General features: G+C 37.0%; 1 protein-coding gene across 7 annotated transcripts in view; it reads left to right on the top strand.

The window, feature by feature from the left end:
* The window catches only part of CAMSAP2 (calmodulin regulated spectrin associated protein family member 2), a 63,814-nt gene that overhangs the window by 28,876 nt on the left and 12,032 nt on the right, over window positions 1-22,906 (top strand). For 3 of the 7 annotated variants that reach the window (XM_015869458.3, XM_015869456.3, XM_015869461.3), the window contains 8 exons: window positions 2,683-2,844; window positions 3,489-3,572; window positions 7,072-7,104; window positions 10,768-10,909; window positions 13,726-13,865; window positions 19,127-19,220; window positions 20,297-20,390; window positions 22,625-22,695. In XM_015869458.3, the coding sequence (XP_015724944.2) occupies window positions 2,683-2,844; window positions 3,489-3,572; window positions 7,072-7,104; window positions 10,768-10,909; window positions 13,726-13,865; window positions 19,127-19,220; window positions 20,297-20,390; window positions 22,625-22,695 (820 nt within the window). The remainder of the gene's footprint in view (window positions 1-2,682; window positions 2,845-3,488; window positions 3,573-7,071; window positions 7,105-10,767; window positions 10,910-13,725; window positions 13,866-19,126; window positions 19,221-20,296; window positions 20,391-22,624; window positions 22,696-22,906) is intronic. The other 4 variants (XM_085511075.1, XM_015869459.3, XM_015869462.3 and 1 more) reach the window with 2 other exon arrangements.

Raw genomic sequence — 22,906 nt, 5'->3', positions numbered from 1 at the left:
CTTTGAAGATACCTTTATGTGGTAGCTTAAAATAGAGTTGACGTGGATCCTGTCAGTGTGCACAGAAGTTGTTGATTCAACCTTTTTTTGGTAGTAACAGTCTGTTGGCAAGGGTCAGCTCTTCACTGCTGCATCTGCTTGCCTAAGTAGTTTGCAGTTTTTAAGTAATGTGCAGGAAACATTGAAAATATGTGATTTGTCTAGCTAATGGTAATGCATTCTTGATATATTGAGCGTCTTGTTAGGCAGAAGCCAAGTAGAGAATTCCGTGTGATAGCAGTCCTTTTTGAACTCACACCATTGCTTTTCTTTCCAAACAGTCACTTAACAAAAGGTTGAAGTGTGTTGATGTGTGAGGGTGAGACGTGGATTTCATCTCAAGCTGTGGCTGTTGGAACTAAGTAGTAGATCTTGTGTGAACTCTGTAGTGGAGTGAAGGGCGCTGCTTTGGTTTTGCAAATCTGAGTTGTGTAGCACAGTGTCACGAGTTCACTTTCTTCAAATTGCATGTTCTCAGCAATTTTCTGTTACTACAGGTACTGTAGGAACTGGCTTTTACTAACATATGAATCATCTGTTTACCAGTTTGTTTGTATGTGTATCAGTACCTTAATGAGGGTTAACATAGCTGCAGTACTAAGCTGTTCATTGTCATTTTTAATATGCTTCTTCATAACCTAATTCTGGAGTCCCTGAACCAGGCTGCTCAGTTAACTTCAGTCTCTTAATAACATGCCACTGAAAAGGCAATGTACTTCTCTCTGTACCTTGGACTTAAGAGTGTGTTTAGGAACAAGTCTTTGACCTTCTCACAGCTTTGGAGTATATCAAAGAGTGTGTTTATAGTGTTAGGCTCAATTTCTTACCAGTGGAGCAAGCTTGGGCTCGGAACGAGTCACTGGTCTTCTTTTCAAGTGAGATAGTGTAAGCATACATCCAAATGAAAGACTCAGCGCCTTGGGTGAAAGTCTTTAAAGCCCTCTGTTCCACACTGATGTGAATTGTGTATTGTCCTTAGCAGAGAAGCTGTGATGTATTAAGGTATTGGTCAGGGTGTCCTTGCCATTTGTTACCACAGGTACTGGAGGCTGAGAAGCAAGTGGTATTCAGCTTCTAAATCCACAGTAAAGCAAGGGGTATGGCTGTGTTTGGGAGCTGATCCTTCTTGGATAAATGTTATGCCCACTAATAGATATGTATGTAAAGCTACTGGATACATCCAAACCACAGCTCCAGCAGCACCTTGGAGGCTGGGGCAGAGCTCTTCAGTCAATCAGCCATGCAGGCACCAAGTGCAGGCAGCTCCCACACTGTGGCAGGCAGAGAAGGCTCCCTGGTCACAGCAGATGGAAGAGCACAGGTTGTTGCCAGGAAGGTTTGCTATCAGGAACAATTCATGAAAATACGTAGTTAGTATGTAAAGAATAATCTGCCTTTCCTTGTCAAACAAAGCAGCTTAGCTACATAAAAGTGGTATGTCCTTCTTGCTGCCTGATTCTAAGAGCAGCACCATAACATTCTTCAGCAATACAAACACTACGGGCAGCATGAAATCTGAATCTGTTCATCTTTTTCCTGCTGGGAATTCTGGAATAAATGAAGTGCGTGCACAGCCTCAACTGCAGCGATGAGAGAGCGTATTGCTGCCTGACTCATGGTGCTCACTGCTGTTGCCATGGCTGTAGAAGCTACCCTGTGAAATGTTCATCTGCATATTTTTTAATAGATTTGAACAGAGCTGGTGGATGTTAACAAGAGTTTGGAGGTCTTTGCTTTCAGTGCAAAATGTTTATGAGCAGCATTTGAAAAAACATACTGTGTTTGGAAATCATTTTGGTTTAGGGGAAATGTTGTTCCTTAATGCTTAGTTATCTTGTCGTGAAGCAGAGGCACATCTCTTAAGCAATACCTCTAGAAACTGACATCATTTTCTTATTCAGTCATGAGAAGATGATGAAAATCCTCATTGCTTATTTAATTTATTTTTTTTTTTAAACTTGAAATTGCCACGGTCTTTCAATGCATGGAAACATTTGTGTTAACAGAAGCAGTATTTTATTTAACAGTATATGCCTGTTTTAAACATAGTTGTGTGTGTTAAGTAAATAAGTTTGCTAGGGGATAAATAATTGTTTTGTCATATTGCTGTCTAGTTTTATTAGTGTAATTGTATTTTCTTCCTGGATTATGACTTGAAAAACAAGTAAACTTATGCAGCAATATGATGAAGGTTGCTTGCCATCCATTCTCAGTTTTTATTTCCAGTACAAAGAACGTTGATCAGGCCAACGGGATTATTTTCCCTGAGGAGATCTCAGAAGGCCTCTTACACATAGTTAAAGCATCAAATTGAAGTAATGCTTGAATCTTGAAAGTTGTTTTTTGTTTCCATTTGCTTTCTTTACTTTTGAACTTTGTTATGGAAGTTATTTTAATTCATGATAAGAGTTTGGATTTTTTGTTCTTTTTTTTTTTTTTTTTTTTTGGCTTTTTCTTGCTTTCTCAAACCTGTTGTGTGGGTTTCTGTTGTTTGTCTTTATTGAAAAAATGCAAATCGGACAGAAAACTTGTAGCATTTACAGTTTTGGCCTCTGTATGCATCTGGCTGTGTTTGCAAACAGTACGTAAGAAAATGGTACTTCAATGTGCATAATAATTAGGCATTCCTGTTTCTCTTTGTAGAGCGCACATTTGGCCATGATCGATACTCTTATGATGGCATATACCGTAGAGATGGTCAGCGTTGAGAAAGTGATTGCATGCACTCAGCAGTATTCATCCTTCTTCCAAGCTACGGATCTACCTTATGACATAGAGGATGCTGTCATGTTCTGGATAAACAAGGTATGAACACTGGAAAAACAAGCCATGATTTTATTTGTAGTCTGTAAGATTGTATTAGAGATGAGTGGGTAGGGATACGTATGTACGTAGGTGTATCTGACAGGGACTGTTTTTTCATCTGCCTTTTGTGGATAACAAAAAGAGAAATTTGCAGAAATGAGTTAAACAAGTTATGCAAACAAGATAAATGAGAAGTCTAAGTAAGATAGAATGGTATAACTTACATATGGCACGCTAACAGTTGCTGTCGTTTTGAGATACTGTGTTAGCTGGTTGAGTGTCTCCTGCTGGCTGTGTTGAAAGAGCTGATTTCTTAGTCTGTAATTTATCGTGTTCTGTTTGTATTTGAACACATCTTGCTCGAGATTGTTTACCTTCACCACATAATCAAATCAAATGACAGCAATGCGGTCCTAATCAAATGCAATCAAGCATAATAAAGGGCAGAGTTGTTAATACAACATAAAGCTAAATATAAGTGACCCAGACTGCAGCTGAAATGATGACATTTACAGGTTATACTTCACAGCTACGGAATCAGAAATATCTCTTAAATCTTAGGGTAGTGATTTACAGACCTTAAGAAAACTTGCAGTTTCTACGACTGGTTTCTTGGACCACGGAATAAGCTTTTTTGTCTCTAGGTAAATGAACATTTGAAAGACATAATGGAACAGGAACAAAAACTTAAAGAGCATCACAGTGCAGAATCTGCAGGAGGTCAGAAGGTAGGTGCTGAGGTTAAACTAATTTAATTGAGAAGAGTCATTCATTGTAAATAACAGTTACTTAGACATGGTATGTATTGGTAAACATATATTTGCAATAACTGAACTTTTTAACTGTTTGTTACAGAAAACAAGTTTTGAGTTCTCAATGTCATAGGGTGTGATAAACTGGCAGGGACACACAAGAATCACAGAGTCCAACTCCTTTTTATTTTTTGTAATTAGTTTCATAATTTCCATGAAGTTATTCCTTACAGATGTGACAATAGTAAAGTTGCTCTTATTCCCAGTTGTCCTTGATGACAGTTCAGTCTTTGACAGCAAGAAGACACCTGTTACAGTATGTGTAAGGCATTTATTAAGATTAACGAATACTCTCCAGATAAGTTCAAACTGCAGCTGAGTCTACTGTGAAAACAGAAGGCACATTTAATGCATGTTTTTTATTTCAATGTTCACCCTTGTGAATTACATGCATCTCAAAAGAGAGAAATCTGCATGTGGCATCACGGGAAGGATGGCTTTATGATCCGAGATGTTTACTGCAACTTTTTAAAGTGTGAACAATAAAAATTGACTTTCCTAAAAGGGTGTGGGTTTTTTGTTTTGTTTCTTATGTTTTTTGTGGAGTTCAGTTAATAAAATAGTATTATGCCTGTTTAAATGTGAAAAGATTGCATGCAGTTCCAGAGTATATAAATGTGCACGTTTAATATGTTTCTGGATAATTCTATCCTAGCGGAAAATAAATCATTTTTTAAAGATGTGAATAATGTTTAAAATCTAAAGTGCATTAGAATCTTAGTATGGTCCACAGGAGTGATGGAAAAGAAAACAAACACTGCACTTATCAGAGCAATTACATAAAATGATCTGTGTCTGTAAAGAAAAAAAAATAATAATTAGAAAAAAAAAATTAATACTGTTTATTCTCACTTAAATTACAATTTGTGTTTCATGAGGAGTGTCAAGATAAGATTAGTATTTATGTCGTTGTTCTTGAATTGAAATAGGCTGCATGGTCCATAACCATATCCCATGAATAAATTCAATGGACTGGAAAAATTGCCTAAAGTTAGTGTGAGCATTTGTGATGTTATTGTGTATGAATAATCTCTAACGCAGTCAGAGCCTATTCTGTTGGCCAGGTTACAAATGTACTTGCCAAATAGCAATCATTGGACAGTTGTCATATAATGGAAAAATTTGTAATTGTCTTTTAGATAGTGTTGTCCCAGGTGCATGTTAGGTTATTTTCCTTGGTGTGAGACTCAGCATCATGAATTACATTGTCAGATATTCCACACTATATGTTAGTATACCTTTGTCTATTAGCTGGAAAACTAAACGTAGGTAAAAACTCAGGCTCCAGTTGACCCTGGATGTCTCTGCTGCTAGTAGGAGTTCATTGCAGATCATTTGTTTGTGCAATCATTTAATTGCAGGTTGGTTGGTTGTTTTTTGTTGTTGTTTGTTTGTTTTCTACAAATACCATTTGTATAATAAGATTTCTGTGACTGCAATGACAAGTGGAATCTGCTTTTAGAATCCAGTTATAAGAAAGACAATGAATATAATGCCTTCTCTTGTTCAAAATCTGTTGTGAGCTTTTCCGTAATAAATAGTAAAACTCTGTATTGCTAAAAAAGTGAAGTATCGTATTAATAAGTAATAGAACTGGTAAGATAGACTTATCTATTTATGAATAGTTGCAAGTAGTATTAACAGCTTATGAGATTGCTTTTGTTTTCCTTCACTTTCTTCTGCTGCTAGCTTCCTGTAGAAGATAAGAGAGGAAGGAGTATGTATGCTTTTTAGCTCCAGGTAGTCCCCTGTGGATCTTGGTCTGCCGGTGCTCTGTGGTAATCTCATCTGTTTCTGGTAGAGTCTCTGCATCTTGCAGAATTAGGCTTTGAAGTTTTGTGGTAGCTTTGGTTTTCAGGCTTCAGTTGAAAAGTATGTTGTAAATGTACAGTTGCACTGGTTAAACTAATGTCTTTCAGTGTAATCAGAACTTTCTCTTAAACTGTTACGTCTCTTGTGATTTAGACTGAATCAGCATTCGACCAAATCAATGCAAATGCCATGACAAAAGCAAATCAAAGTGTATTTACCCCAAGACCTGAACTCCTTAAACATGATTTAAAATTAGTTTAAACAGTGCAACTTTTTGTGTGAAGGTAAAGCACTAACGCTATAGTTCCACAATCATTTTAATATAAGTCCCCACTGCTAGCAACAGTTAACCCACCAAGAAGACGGCTTTGGAGCAGGATGAACTTCCTGATGTACTCAACGCACAGCTGCATGAATACTAGTGATGGTGCAAGGAAGAAAGCAGGAACAAGGGCCTGATGAAGGGCATGACTGCCTTGATTTTTTTTTTGGCACCATATGATGAGTTTATGTGGAGTTAAATTTATCGTGGAATCATGATAAAACTTTATTTGTAGGAGATAAAAGAATCTTCTTGTAAGGCTGCAGGTTTTCATCAGACACTGTTTTTAATTTTCTCTTGGGGGAAAAAGAAAGGGAAAAAAATACCATGAAACCAAGTCAGGATTTACCTTGTCAGGTTTTTTGGTTGTTTGTTTTAAGTGACCAATTCTAAGTAATTTTCATCATAATAATTTTGTTCCTGTTCATACCAAGTGCAAGTTCGAGAGACATTCAATTCCCATTGTGTTGTTCCAAGAGATTTCAGCTTTTCTTCATCCATTAGAGAAAAATCCACCAACTTCAGTATGTTTCACCTTAAGTTTTTAGGTCAAATTTGTGACTTTGATAATGTGTCAGATTAGAATTGTGTATACCAGTTCTTATCATTTCTCTGTGAGTATTCAAACCTCCTTCTACATGTCAGGTCATTGCACATCATGCAGCTGATGCTTGTATGATTTGTCATTGAAAAATATAACTGCTTGCACCTCTTGTTCTGGAAACTGCTGTATGATTGTTCAAAAATATTCTAAGCATTACAAACCTGTTTGGCTTTGGAGTGACTAATGCAAACTTCACTGCAATTGGTTGTAATGTACTACAGCGTGTTTGTCCCTTTTTTCATTGCTTTAGCTTCCCTGCTTCTCCATATACGCTGCTGGAGTTCATTTTGATACTTGTGAAATCCTAACTTCAAGTCTCAAATGAATTCTTTAGTCAGATTGCATATTCAGGGTACAATTACATGTGTGAAAGCAATTAACAGAACTGCATTGATATGACAATCTTATCTGTTTATGTGGGGAAAATGATAACGTTGATCTACTAAGACTGAAGATGCATATTTCTACTGTATTATTTCTGCTAATGAGTTCAATACACAGTGGCTGTAGTGCTCTAATGTTTACCATTAAATTATAATTTACTGTTATACAAAATGAGAATGTTGAAGAAAATTGCTTTGTAAAAATGGTGAAATCTGATAAATTGTTCCTTTTTTTTTTCCCCTTTGCTTTCTGCTTTTATTCCTTTTTTTTTTTTCCTACTGCTTCCTCTGAAGTCTCCTACCAAATGGTATTGGAAACTGGTTCCTGTAAGTTTGCCCAACTGCTTCACTTTGATCAATTAGCTTATTTTGGGAATGGCTTTGTCCATGTCATGCTGGTCTAATTATTCATTTCATGTATCTCTTCAAGATAATTAGATATGATAATTAGATATGAGATTACTCGGAAAAGGTGTTCTTAGTAAAGGTAAAGAAACAAAAGAATCCCAAACACCCTGCTTGGCAAGGTAATCTGTGCAAGATGAAGTAAAGATAAAATGTTGGGTGAGATTTACTCACGCTTTGCATAAAACGATACTACCAGTTGTTAACTTCTTTCAAGATACCTTCTCAAAGAGTTCCAGTAGATATGTTCTATTGGGTATATTGACTCTTAAAAAGCAACTCACAGAAATAATTTGGTTGTTGATTGAATAAGGAACTGAAACTTTATGATGCGTTTTAATATGCAATCATTTCACTATTTGTCTCAAATTCCTTAATTTTTTGACTGACTTAAGATAGTTCTCTTCCCACAGGAAGTAATCAAAATCATCCTATTGATAGTGAGACTGTCATTTTGTTTACTTTTACTGCTTTACAGAAAATGTAGCACAGTTTTGTTGATGTTGTTGTTCTGTTGATGCAGAGAAGTGGCTACTTCACAATAGCTTCAGAATATTTTGATTCTATTTTTGTCTAAGTGTTAGTTAAGTAAACTAACTTGATTAAAAATTGACACCTGTAACCTAAACTCACCTACCAGTTGTCCGTAAACAACTTACACTAGAGGTATTTACTTTGTGCCTGTTATTTGAGTAGCGATGCAATTGAAACCCTAATGCTACTGATAATACAGTAGGAAAGCAGTGGCTCGAATGTTCTTTTAGTTCAACCGCTTCTATCTGCCCTTTACAAAGTGCAGATGTTCAATGGTGGGGTAGGCCTCAGCATTCAGGCAGCTGGAAACTTGCTCTGAGAAGTGAATTTATAGCACCTTACCAAAGGTAAAGGCATCAGTGTTTCTTATTAATGATTGCCTCATGACTACACACAAGCACTTCAGGCAGAGTAGCTGATGGGCTTTTAGTTACTTTTTAGCTGATCTTGTTCATATGCCAGTGTCTCAACTACACAGAGATTTGTCCAAGTAAAGTAAGCTCAAGGATTCTTATTCAGGCTGGTTTCTATAGGATCTCAGAAACAAAACACCTGTATTAACTTTTATATTTAAATGAGCACTACAGCATTATTTGTAGAGGTTTGTTTAGAGGTTTGTTTGTCTCTTGCATTATTGCATCCATATTTATTAGAAAAGATTGCAGCTGAATAGAAGGGTTTCTTCAAATGGAAGTTAATTAAAAATGCAGTGCAATTACCAGTGTCTTCTCTTTTTCGCCATAATTTCTTTTATCTTTTCAGCTAAATTGAAACACTATGCCTGTAATAACGTAATGAACCTGGCATGTCAGGTTATATTTGTTTATTTTCCTGAAACGATGTTCTTGGCATACTCAGCAAGGAATTAAGTCCTCTTTCTAGGTTCACTTTAATGATTTGACACAGTTTCCAGGCACTGTTTGTAAGGCTACTTTGAGGCATCCTTGGTGTGACAGCAGACTTTCACAGAATTTACTATGCAAGACCGTTGCATTATTCATCTGTTTTTCAGAACTCCATTAGAGAGTTTATACTTACAGGAATATATAAGATATTACAGAACTATTTGGACCATAATGTTAGAGTCCTGTATATCCTGTATCTTCTAACATTATTCCGTAATTAAATCACAATATTTAACTGGCTTAGTTTAAGTCATTTGGGCCATGTTTAACACAAGAAAAATTGTTAGTAATTCATTCTGTGTTAGTGAATATTTAGTGTAGCATGCAAAATATTTGATGCAAATACCAGTCTGTTTCAAATATGAAATGAAGATAAATTCTCCATTATTAATCAGTTACTATTTATTAATTAACCAATTATTAATGTTAATTTGTTAAATTACGAGTTTTCTGGGCTAAATACAAGCCCTTAATTTTCTTAGAACAGATGTCTTCTATTACTAGACTAGATTTGTGCTTCTTGGGCCTGTTAGAAGACACTAATGTAATAATCCCCTGTCATCCCTAACAGAAATCTAGTGACAGTAAGTATAGCCTTCAGGGTTAGTCTGTGGTTCTACAGGCTTTTTTTCTTTTTTACCAGCAAAGGTAGTTAAAACAGTTCCCACCCCACCCATAAAGCCTCCAGCCCTGCCCACTCACTAGCTGTAGAAACAAAGGAGAAGAGTTTTTGGTGGAGCAGAAGTTTTATCATGCACCCCATCAGCAGCTGCTCCAGTGCTGCTGAAAGGTGGAGTGTAGCAGACAGGAACGTGCAGCTTCAACTTTGTTAGAATCATGGAATGGCTTGGATTTAAAGGGACCTTAAACACATCTAATGCCAGTACCCTACCGTGGGCAGGGTTGCCACCCACCTGATAAGACTACCCAGTGCCTAACCTGGCTCCAGGGATGGAGCATCCACAGTTTCTCTGGGCAGTTTGTTCCAGTTCCTTGACACTTCTTCCAAGTATCTTACTGTTGTGGTTTAACCCTCTTTTAGCTTAAAACTGTTCCCTTGTCTTGTAACTTAAGCCCATGTAAAACGTCGGTCTCCATTTTGCTTATAAGCTCCTTTTAAATACTGGATGTCTTCAGTGAGGTCTCCCAGAGTCTTCTTTTCACTGGAATGACATCCTGAAAAGCTTCACCACATTCTGACAAGTCTGGTTTCCAGCTTAATGTGTGTCTTTGAATGGAATTTTATTACGAAAATTTACTTAGAAACACTCTTGGCATTATAATTACTTCTGTGGTATGACTGAGAAAGTTATCATTTGATACTGTTTAAAAAATAAACTGTAGTAAATATTAACAAATTAGAATCTTCCATCTCCATTTGTTTTCTCAAGAGATAATGAAAAGAAATCCAAGTCCTAAATAACAGTTGTTAAGCGAGCTGTCTCTCCTCCCCCCTCATCCTGCCCGAGAAAGAAAACCCTAAAAATGTACTAATTGCAGGTAAATGCTGTCTTAGCATTCTAAACTGATGAGCCCTTTCTATACTGAGTAGTTTTTCAAAGTATTTCCTTTTTTAACTGGGCTGCTGCCTGGTCTTAGCACTTGACCATTAATGCTGCTTATGTTCTGAGCTGGTTGCAGTGTAACACACTAGTAGTGAAGTGTAGTTGATGCAGGTTTCTGTGTTTCTGAACTTGTTAAGTCAGTTATGTTTTTGAGATTTTGGGAAAGCTTCTCGTGCATTACCATCGTAGTCATTTGTATTGCTGGTGAAGTGGAGCTGTGATCTTCACAGCAGATTGGGGTCTCTCTTTTGTTTACATGAAGATCCCTTCTGGTTGAATAGAAATGAGTACTGGATGTTAAATAAGTTGTATGATATTTAATTTAGCTGTACAGATATCATCAAAATTTGGTAGTTTAGAAGGAAAGTGTCAATGTTGTCATATAGGCTCCTTTCCTCTTAACTATTATTTCTGGCAATCAAACCAAAGCATACAGTTAGTTCTAGGAAATCTGAAACTGAGAATATGAGTTATTTATTGAGCACTGCCTTTTCACTGAGTGTAAAGCCTGCAATATGAATCTGCTTATTCATATGTTTCAGAGCCTTTGTGTTTCTTAATCCCTTCATTTTATATTGTAGGCTCGTTACAGGAAGGAACAAACACTGCTCAAGCAACTGCCCTGCATTCCATTGGTGGAGAATTTGCTGAAAGATGGTACAGATGGTTGTGCTTTAGCAGCCCTGATCCACTTCTACTGTCCAGATATTGTTAAACTCGAGGGTATGTCTAACACATCTTAGTTGAAATGTCTCTATTTTATATCTATAAATCTATGTATCTGTATATATATATAAAGGAAGGTGCTGAATAAGATGTGTCAGAGGCAAAGTCTGAGTGTGAGGGTGTAACTTTTTACTTATGGATTTTTAAACTGAAATAAAAAGCATCAAGGTGTCCTTCCACACTGTATTTACTCTTGTGTTGTCGCACTGATACAAGTGCATGACAGTATGTTATTGCAGGTATCGCTGTGGCAATGCTTCTGTTGTCATGCCGCAAAATTTGCAGCTATCTGGAGAACTCTGATTCTTGAAGCTGTGTGTTTTCTTGTGTGTCTGAGGAGTTACAGATATAAACCGTGGAAGGGTCACTTTGTCTTTGACAGAAAAGTAGACAAAGTGTGTAGCTGTGCTGTATAGCAGATGGTTATGTTCAGGGTTTTTCTCTGATAGTTATAAATATCATTATAAACAAGAGCATATGGTGTAGAACATACTAGCGTCATGCTGTTCTACAATAGCAATTTTCAGATGATGAGCAACTTTATCTTTGCACTGTGGCCTGGTTCAAGTCATATCTTCCGCTTGGCAATTGAGAGCGTCTTGCAGCTGTAAAATGTCTTGGCAGCTAACACCCATCATTTTCTGCCTGTGTTCTGTTTGTGATACCTTTGATGTCGTGGGAACACTTGTATATATAGTCATGCTAAAAAATCCAGGAATATGAACAAGGATATAAAGGTACTGGAATATGGATTTCATATTCACAACCACTTTATGGGAAGATTCCAGCCCATTAGCCTTTGAAGATGAAAGGCACTACAATGCATACATTCATCATTATTCTTTGGCTTGTGAATTTTCAAAAACACAACTTTTAGTGTGTATGAATGTTGCAACCAAGTATACACAATTGTATATGGTTTGAGAAAAGTTAGTATTTGGGTTGTGTTTAAGCTGGGTAACACCTTGTTCCTTCTTACTTGTTTTAGTATGAGTGTAATATAGACTTTACATCTCTTACACTATATATTCTTAACAACAGATTCCTTTAGCATCTGTCTTTCAGCACACAACATGACACTTGTCATCTTTGAACTTCAATGTTGTTAGGTGTCTTGCCCTAAAGACATAAAAATGTATGCCATTGTCTCAGAAATGAATTCAAAGATACTCTAAGCAAATAGAAACACTGTAAGAGACTGTTCCAGTCTTCTGTGTTTAACGTGCATCAACTGTAGTATTATCTAAACTTCACTAAGATTTTATCCTCTGTTGGAACTGAGGAAGGAAGATGACGAAGGTGCATATGCAGAAGTGCTTAAAAATGCACTAAAAACAGAGAGAAAAATATGAATCCAGACAACACTGCTCTAAAAAAATGATTCCTTCTCATTCAGGCTTAATTTAACTTTCAAATCTAGGTTTTCTTCTAGGAATATAAGACTGTGTTGGTGAGACGGAAGACTGGCTACTGCTTGAAATTATATCATTCCTTTCATGACATATCATGTTCAATCTTGAAGCTGTCTCGCTTTTTAAAATCTGTGCTTCTGTTCAGACTGTTGCAGAACCCCACTTGTTTCATGATTTTAAGTCTTATTCTTGTTTCCTGCTGAAATATGCTTGTCGCCTGTCTACATGCATTTGTTGTTCTCCAGCAGCGCCCTAAACTTCAATAGCTTCCTCTAATCTGATGTCTTCTGCTCTGTTTTTTTTTCTGCTGTTTTGCTCAGGCTACCAAATCCAGCCTTTTCAGTCTCACCCTATGAAGTGGATTTCCATTCTTGTTAATATCTTCAATAGTTTTTTCTGCAACTAGTCCACTTCAGGTTCATCTTTCTTGAATGTGGATGGTTATAGTTGCACACAGAAATCCAGACTGGCATCTCATTACTGCATTATACCAAGACTTCCCTGTCACTACTAGAAACACATTTGCTGATGCATTCTAGCATTGTTTGCTCTTTTCATCGCTGTGTAATGCTGAAAGTTCACAAACCATCTTTACATTTGTTAATGCACAATAGCTTCCTTCTCTGTATCAATTTCAGGTACTGAATCATATTAGAATTCCATTAGATTAAATGCATCAGTTTGAAATTTTGCATTACTAATTTTGGTCAGTTTAGCCAAATTTTTTTTCCAATTAACTGTCATAAAAAGAGAACCAGGCGGTTAACTGGGCGTAAGCTGCTTAGAGCTTAGAATGGTGTAACTGCACCATTCCATTCACAGCTATCAGTGCTCAGTTGGAAAGTAGCACCTTGAAACGCACAGGTGGTAATTCATAAATCAGACACTTCTGATTTTCATAAAGACTCACAACAAAGACTGAAATCCACATTAGTTAATATGTGATACTAAACTGATGCTGCATGTATGGGAAAGCTCAGAATGAATGGCATTAAAATGTACTGTATATGTGAAGAGAGATTGGTGAAGAAGCATGTGATCCTGTATAGAAAATGTAAACAAAGAAATGTTTTTTAGTGATTGAAATTGGGTTTTTATTATATGAAAATAGCAATCAAGAATAACTGAAGTTTCATTGAAGTCAAAGCAAGAAAAAATAAACTTGGCTACAGTTTAAAGAAAAGTTTAGAAAAATATCGCAAGGTACAAAGCTGCATTAAGGTACAATGTAGTACTGTTATTTCTTAAGTGTATGAAATAGCAAAATAAATCTCCTTATGCAGAAAAGAAAAAATCAGGTTCAGATTTATGCAGAAATGCTCCAGAAGTCCAGTGAAAACAAAAGCACTTACAGCAGATCAGGAGCTGTATCTAATCTTCACTTCTGTTCTTCTTTTGTAGATATTTGTTTGAAAGAGACGATGTCTTTGGCTGACAGCCTGTATAACCTACAGCTGATTCAAGAATTTTGTCAGGAATACCTTAACCAGTGTTGCCATTTCAGTCTTGAGGACATGCTCTATGCAGCTTCTTCTGTAAAGGTAAAAAATAAACAAGGAAACACTTAGAAAATGTAAGCAGTGTCCACAGGGCTGTTTCTTCTAGTAGTATTGTCAAGCCTTTTGATCTGCTGCTCTATGGCTGAGTGGAAGAGCGTATTGCATCTCTTGTGGTACAACAAGCAACAAATTGCAGCAGGATGTAGAACTACTTTCTTTTGGCAGCTGTCGGTCTACTAATTTTAATCTGTTTTCAAAAAAGTACATTTTTACTGACTTGGATTTTGTGCAAAATGATTTCACTCTTCTTTCTTACTGTTGTCTTTCTAAGATTCTAATCTTTTCAGAAGAGTAAAATCATTTGGTTATCCTGTCGTTTCTAAGCAGCATGGAAATTCAGAGTAATTGATTTATTTCTTGTGCGATTGTAACTTCAGTTCTTCATTATTGTGGGTTTTTTTTCCCTGTATAAATGCTCTTTATTTTCTTAAATTTCTTGTTGGCCTGCCTTTAGGGAATGAAATATTATTTTTATGGAGTCAGCATATCCATTGCAGATGGTCTGTAATTGGTTTCTAAATATCTGGGTCATTTCACTGCTTTTTATGATTTTTACAGCACTCTCACAAGCTGAGTCACAGAGGCTGGAGCCTGAATACAGACAGCTTTGTTGTCTCCTGTAGGGTTGAACCCAGTCCTTTTCAAATAAATAATAAGCTGCCAGGATGAGTAAGGGCAGCAGGACCAGCCCCTCTAAGTCTAGACTACTTTGCTGTTGTTCTTTTTGTGTATGCAAAGCTGCCTGATGACTGCTTTCAATCAGCTTTTGGTGTTTTGAAATTTTATATAAATTAATTTACCTGTGTACTTGTAACAAGTCTGTTGTATTTGCAGCCTCTCTTGTCTCTGTTTTCCCATGTGGTCCTGTAGGTGTAATGGGAGATACTGGTTTGAACCGCATCACAAACCAGTATAAAATAAGAAGCTTAGTATAAATATTTTGTCAGTATCCCAGTGCATCATTTTAGACGCTTCTAAAATGCTACAGGCTCAATAATTTTGCTGTTTCTGAACAGTGTTTTTATAGGGAATTTAAAGTTCCTCCAAAGATTTTGAGTATTTCTAGAACTGAGAAAGGGCCCTTTGTGACCATGTTTTTACAGGTTGCTGTGGTGTGGATACTTATTTAGATGTAAATTCTACACAGTTGGACTGCCAAGTTTTTCTTTTAAACCTTGACATGGAAACTTTGGCTTATGCTATGAACTCGGTTTTTCCAGTGTTTAGAATAATTTACTTTCAAAATGAATGCACAGTTAAAGGAGCTCTTTTAAGCTTTGCAACACATCTGATTAAAGGGGGTTTTAGGAAGTTTATATGTTCCACAAAGAATTTCATTGTCACTTGGAAAAAACTTATCTCCCAAACAGGTATTTTAAATATTACAGACTGAATTAAACTGGTCTACAAAATTAATATCCTTAAGAGTTTTTAGGATTTCTAGCATTGTGCTTTCAGGTGTCAGCCAACAAAAAACTGTCTTTCTTTTCAGGGTGACTCATGCTGTTCAGTAGGTGGCACTATGACACTTTGTGTAAAAGTCTGTTATGCTCTTAATGGTGCCAGAAATCACAAAAGAGAATCAAACCACTGATATGTTGCTGGAAAAAGCATCAAGAAAAAAAGGAGTTGAATTTTTGGTATGACAGTGCTTGCCATAGAAATTACACCAGGTATCCTGACTTGGTGCTGAGTGGTCAAGCACTGAGTGCATACCCTACAGTCTTTGATGGAGTCAGTGTGAGGTGCATCACAACAGCAAACACCTCCTGCTAATTACATTGCTATTATTAATAGAAGAAATCCATTAATAGCAGACTGCTGTTCACCTCATGTATTCATTTCCTCACACAAGTCATTCTTGCACACTCACTTGCTTATTTTCATTGGGGTGGAGCAATGCTTGGGAAGCCAACAGTGTCCTCTCAGAAGCAGGGACTGTGGGAGCCACTAGTGGCTTTTTGGAAGGTGTCCAGAGAGTGTCTCAAGAGGCCTCCTCTCTCACTAAGAGTGTGTGTAGGTATGTATGTATGTAATACATTTGTGTAGTTGGTCTGCACAGAGCAGCTGCTGCTTTCTTAGCGCAGGCCCGAGTCTGAACTGCTTAGAATCTGAATTAAGCTCATGGGTACTTTATTTTGTACCTAGTTACTAACAAGAGCTGACAGAGCAAACGTTTGCCTTGTAAACCAAGTGGAGAGCATGGTTCCAGAGCTGCTTTTCTTTTCACTGGAGAAAATCTGAATTAAGCAGGAGAACAGACCATCTAAAGAATTAAAATACGTTGCATTTGAGCACTTGTGAATATATGCACTTTCCTATGTAAAGGAGTTGGTGACTTAGGTAACAACATGCGTAGAAGGTATAATGAGCGTCCTCTGTGATGTGAAAAATGATTGTTGTATATATTGCATAGGTTAATCCTGGAAATTAAGGACTTGGCTTCATCCAGTAGTGCTGTGCAGCTTTCCCTCTTATCTCAAGGCAGCTGTGCAGATGAGGCTGCTGCCCTGTGTAAGCCCATATAAGCGTGCATCTGGGCTCTGTAAGGACCCAGAAGAGCAGCTGGCTGTGCTTGGTGAGGCACTTGGGAATGGGTGGAGAGGGATAGCACAGGGGCTACCTTCGCATCTGGGTGGTTTAAAAGGAGTAGAGATCAGGAGGAAGTTTCAACCAGTGAATAGTTTAAGGGGTTTCCCTCCCTAGAAGGACCAGACCCTCCTCAGTCATTACTTGAAGGGAAACAGTGGGCTTTTATTTCACTGATGTTAGTTGGCTTTGTTCTTTGTTCCAATCTGGAATAAGATATACTGGAATCTGCAATTGGAGTTGTTGTGGCAATTGTTAACCTGTAGTGGAACATACTGCAAACATGTAGCAGATGGACTACTTGCAGAAGGGTCTTTTCCACAGAGTTTGAAACACTCCAGTTCTCTTTGGTCTGGACACGTTTGTCCTGACACTTGACAACATGCAAGCTACTGGTTTGCATTTCAGGCGTCCTTTCCTGGCCTACAGAGCAGAGATCTTAACATGCCTTTTGATTTGAATTTTACAGTGGATTTTTATGTTCATTTTGAGAATGCCTGATGTACCTATGGCTGCTTTTCCAATCAAATTTATTGGGTTTTAATTTGATTATAAGTGGTTTGCATGGTTTATATACATGATCTTGCAGTTGTTCTCCAAACGTGCATATCTAAAACATACGAATATTACAAGGGATGTAGCTTAGTTTGAGTGACAAGACTGGATGCACTATTTCTGTTTTTCATAATTTCCATTCTAAATGTTGAAAATAGAGGTAATTAAGAGAAAATTTATCTTTTTAGTGTATGTTTTTTGTAAATCAAGCTTCCTTATGTCTTTCTTTGAGGCAGAAGCAAGTAATAACTTAAGGCCTCATATTAAAAATAAGGGATGTTTTCTAGTAGCAGAAGATACAATAGCAAGGATGCAGCTACTGATATATCTTACTACATGCAACTAATGAGCAGTCTGCAGGTGGAAATATAAAACTTGAAAAAGTACAGCAGATGGTTTTAGTGTAAGTGAAGCTGCAAGTCTGCCATCTGCTGAGCAGTATTTGCAGCCTGCGTGAACTGTTCAGAGCTTAGTTCTGGACTGGTTTTCCAACTAATGAAATACTGTTATGTTTCAGATTGTTCCTGGGTGTATGTGCATGTAGTGATCACATATGACAAGCTACTAGAACTTGCTGGCATGATCAAGGCAAGATCTGTGGAAATAATATCTGCGTTCCTGTCAGCACTGTTACTGCAGGCCCACAGTTAGTCCATCCAAAAAACAAATAAAAAATTAAGCTATTGGTTGTCTGTCTTCCCCGTGGATAATGATTAACGTACTTTTCTGACTACAAATAACATAAGGGAAAATGCAGATTCCAACATGATATTTCATCACAAAACGTCAGCATAGCCTGAGTAGTAATGGAGCTGTGCAGCCAACACTTTCACTTTTCTTTGTTAAGTGCTGCTCTGGGTTATGGAAAAACAAGCTTCATTTCAGCAGCTCAGGACTGCATAGAAAATACTTTCAGAAAAAACATCTGAGACCTTCATAGAACAGCCGCGCTATTCAGTGCAGCGTCTCCACATAGAAATAGGAATTGCCATATTTAAATACAGTACTACTTGAGATGGGAACAAAGCCATGATGAGAACATGTTATAATTTCATAGTAAAAAATATTTCAAGTTAGAAATGTACAAGTTTCAGGGGAAGGAAGGCTTGAAAGTATTAACAGATGGCATAGAAATTGTAACATTAGAGTCCATATTTTGTCTGAAAGGTAGATACTGTTCTGTTGATGTGTATTCTCTTCTGGTTGTATCAGAGTGCTACAGGTTAGTATTTAGCTTGCACAGAAAAGGTTTTGCTATGCATCTTTTCTCATTCCATTTCTACTGTGCTGAACAATCCGATAGAGTGTTTTTCCTGGTCTATTCATAGCTTGTCTTTAATAACTGTGGCAACATCTGGCTGATCCCTTCTCTGTCTACTAAACTACATGAGCAGCTTTCATTCTAAGAGCATCCCTTCTCTGAAGTGGAGGCTTATCTGCATTAGAGATGTCCAGGAAAAATGAATCTGATTCAGAATTGTCAGATATTTTAAATTACATTTTGAAACTTACTGATACTAAATGAAATCATCTCAATTCTGTATGAAACATTTCCTGTTTTACAATTTGGTTGATTTGATAAAGATATCCTTACACCTAATGTGTATACTTGTTTTCTGTAATGAATTGATATTTAGTGTTTATGTCAGATGTTTATTTGCTGTCCAAAAACTCAAGATTTCTTTCTGCTTAAAACAGCCACTAACTGGGAGATTGACAGCAGAAAGCTTGCAGACCTTACAGTCACATATACCTGAGCCAACCAGAGATCTTTTTTGCTGAAAAAGGTTAAAATAAAAGTCCTGTACTGCTGCTGCTTTTACTTCCTTAGGGCTTTTTTTTTTTTTTTTTTTTAACTCTTTTTTTCTTTTTTTTATGTGTGGAAATGGCTAACCTATTTGATAGGCATCCTGTGTGCCTCCCTAGTTAGGGATGTTAGATAGATGGTACTGTAAGTCACCATTACTCATTGCATTTTTTAAGGTGATGTGAATGTAGACTGGATGAAACAGAGATGGATCCCAAACACTGTTTATTCTCTTTGCCTGCAGTTATGGGTTGTGTTTTAACATATATTTCTTCAATTCTTTTACCTGTAGAGCAACTACATGGTGTTCATGGCAGAACTGTTCTGGTGGTTTGAAGTGGTGAAGCCATCGTTTGTACAACCTCGTGTTGTCGTGCATCCCCAAGGTAACTACATAAAGGACTGGTTTTCATATGCATGTTTTTAATATGTATGAGTTCAGATTACTGTAGCGTTCCCAAATGCTGTGAATATCTCTGTTAACAGGATTTGGCATTGTACCACCCCTTAAAGAAGCAAAGTACTCTTTCCTCGTGTTAACCTTCATCTCATCTCATAAATCATAATTAGTTTTTGTTGTTTACTACAAAAGCCTCATTTGAATTATAGTGGCATAATCATTGGCAAATTTTCCTGACCTAAATAAGCCTAGAATCTATTATGCCCTTGCAGGGATTATATCCAGAATCAGGAGTCAGGATCAGAATTTAGCCTGAAAAACTGTATGTCTGAGGAAGAGTTTCTAAGAGAAAGAAACAGAAATCTGGAGGAAGCAGATAAAAGGATAACTTGAGGCTTGCGCTTTGCACCTGGATGCAAGGCACAGGCTTTTGTTGGAAAACTGACAGATTTAAATCCAGTTCTCAAATAGATCTTGAGATAGTAAACATAGAGTTCATGGTATTTCAAGCATTCATACAACAGTAATGTGATTGTCTCTCCAGGAGCTGGGAAGTAAATTCTGTTGTGTGACCTTTTTTTGTCTGTTTGTTTATATAATTTATAACACAGAAAGAGATGATACAGGTATTTTTTTAGTATTGCTAACTAATTCAAGTGATGGCCAAAATACTGTTTCCCACATGGAACGTCAGTCTAGGTTTGTGGGGAAGAAAGTTGTTTTGTTGTTTTTTTTCTAACAGAAAACCAGCTATTTGAGAATATTTAAAAATAAAAGAACACTTAAATATTTTTCATTTGAAAATAATAATAATGCTGTGTCTCATAATGAGATTTCTTTCAATGTTTCCTTTGCCTTCTCTAGTCAGTCAATATGAAGACTGTGGAAACGAGACGGTAAACCTGAAAGGAAGTGACTGCTTTTTCAGTCTATATAATGAAATCTCCGAACATTTGTTTTTTTAAATCTTTAGAAATAATTACTTCAGATTATTTCGGATATCTTTTCTGGTCTGGATGTTGAACTAAACTATGGTAACTTGAGCTTTGTTCTTCTTGGCAGCTGAACCTGTGAAAGATGCAGCTTCTGCTCACAGTATGAATGCTAACAGAAGAAATTATGTGGATAGTCCATGTGGTTCTGACTTAGTAAACAGGTAAAGCCAGAGACTCAGTAGTACCCCTTCACAATCTTTTAATCGTTCTCTTGACAGGGTGAAGGAAGCCTTTCAGTGATCTGATCTGAACCTAGTGAATGGGAGGTAGAGTTACATTATGTTTATAAAGTGCGGTCAAAGGTTTATTGATGGCTTCTAAACTGACACAGAAAGGACAAAATTAGCATTTTAATTGAATATTCAGCAAATTCTTCCTTGCCAGCCCTTGTTGATTGTTGTTTTTTATTTAGGAATCTATACCACCTTTGTATTAGGGAATACAGTTTCTTACAGTCATAAAATGGCATGATTCTGAATTGTTCTTTTGCATGTATCTCATGTGTTTCCCATGCAGACAATGAAGTTATTTTAGTGTAAATGAAGCTACTATGCCAGGAGAAAAATAAACTGTAGTTTTCAGTATACTTTTTGGAACAGAGAGGTTCCCAAGGCCAGTTCACACTGTGCAAAGCTACTGCAAGCAGTCCAGTGAAGGTCTTAGCTCTTTATTTTATCCTTCCTTTCTACAGAGCGTATCCCTGCTCTGACAAGTTCCAGTAGTAACAAAGGATCTTCTTCATCTAAAAAAATACGTACATTTTGTCCAAGTGTGTATGTTTTGTCTGTACTGATTCGTAAATTGAAGAGGATTTACTGAGAGCTTTGAGTTAAGCGTCTGAATTCAATTCATAAACAAACCAGTACCGTTCCAAATTGAACTATCAAGTCCGTAAGTTGCCACCATTGTGTTTTGTAACATGGCGTATTTTTCCCAGACTTGTTCAGTAAAAAATCACTGTGAAGTCTGTATGGTTGGTGGTGAGTAATGCATTCTGCAGTCTCATTACAGCACTTGTTTAGTCTCTCTAAAAGCGGTGGAGATGTTTTGGTGCTGGAGTTATTATGAGAGCAACCTGTAAGTAGTAGAAAGAGCTACATCTTTATTCGTAGACCGATGTACTTTATACAACGTGGTAGTACTTCACAGGATCAATAGATGAAGAAGAGGCCTGAGGAGTTAATTCAGACGCTAGAAATCTAATGTGTAGGCTGCATTTTGCCATCAGCCAAGATTGCTCTGAGTGCAGTATATCTTGGTCCTGGCTTTCATTCTTGTTCCAACTGGTCATTCCTGCCTGCTTTTCTGTTTGATGTAGTCACTTCAGTACACAATGACAGGAGCAAAAAAAAAAGTAACCCAGTCAGAGAAAGTAAATGTTTTTTCTGCTGGCTGAATTACAGCAGTGACTCAGGGTAGGCTCAGTGCAGAGCCAGAGCAGTACAGAGGAGTGGGTCTGAGGTAGCACACAGTTATACAGTTATAATGCCTGAGTTGCCATGGAACCACAGTCTTGGTGCCAAAATCAGTTATTTACTGAGAGAAAATGAATCATGAAGATTTTTTTGTGGTAAAACAAATTTTCAGATTAAATGCATACTTGTATTAAGGTAATTTAGAAATACTGATTTAAAAGCTTTCACGGAAATCTCAAATGCCATTTAAAACAGATATGTTTAGCCTTTGTGCAGTGTTATTAACACCAAAATTCATGCAATAAAGGGAAACTGTTTAGAGTAGTTGTAATGTATACTTACAGAAGATGGTGTTGTATACTATAAACTAACGATGTTTTCCTTAAATTGACAAGAATACCCTCCCCACAAATATTCTTTAGAAACATTTCTAAAGCACACTGTATCTAAACTATAAAGGCACAAGGTCTTGAAAGCTAATTACTGAAAAAAAAGAGTTTGGGAGTGAACAAAATTCAGAACATGAAAAGTTTTAATCCACCATGTTTTGAAGTCTGACTTCTTTACATGTTCTACATACAAAAGCATATATCTTGGTGCATGTCTGTGTTTGGTACTGAAGAGACGCCTGGTTCCAGTCACTGCATTATGAAAGCCTATTCTGGATTCAAACAGGTAGGCTATTACAAACCTCTGTGAACTAAAAAAAAAACAAACTGTTTTAACTAGAAAGGGAGAGTAGAACTACTGTTCTAGTGATGAATATTATTACTGTACTTAATGTATCTGTCACAGAATCTCCTTTATCCGCTCCTTGCACGTACTGCTGTTGAAACACAAAAATGGCAGGTTAAGCAATGGGAAAGAGAGTTGTGTGAAGACTGTGGTATCCTTTGTTGGCCCAGGACATTAAGACTTGCTGTACTTTTATAATGTGGCTTTTGATGTATTACTTCTGAGTCAATGTTTCTTGCTTATAGATTGGAAAGTCCAGGTTACACGCCATCTCACCAACTGCATACACCCCAGCAGCCTTATTCATCTGTCCCAGGTAACATTTTACAAATGGATTTAAGGGGTAATGAGACAAGACATCATTCTGAGTAAATTGCTACCTTATTTAAATTTCTTCAAAACTCATTCATGCTACTTGTTGCTGAGAGAGTCTTGCATGAAAGGCTAGTGAGTGAGTTCTGTCATTTGTAAAATATACAAATGGGAAAGTTTGTGCTCGTACCGCTTACATTTTTTGTTATTTGAAC

Source organism: Coturnix japonica, chromosome 11, assembly GCF_054131305.1.
Source record: "Coturnix japonica strain WE chromosome 11, WE-NBRP24, whole genome shotgun sequence".
In the NCBI taxonomy this organism is placed as follows: domain Eukaryota; kingdom Metazoa; phylum Chordata; class Aves; order Galliformes; family Phasianidae; genus Coturnix; species Coturnix japonica.
Note: the sequence above shows the minus strand (reverse complement) of the source record. Positions and strands in the feature narration are given on the sequence as shown.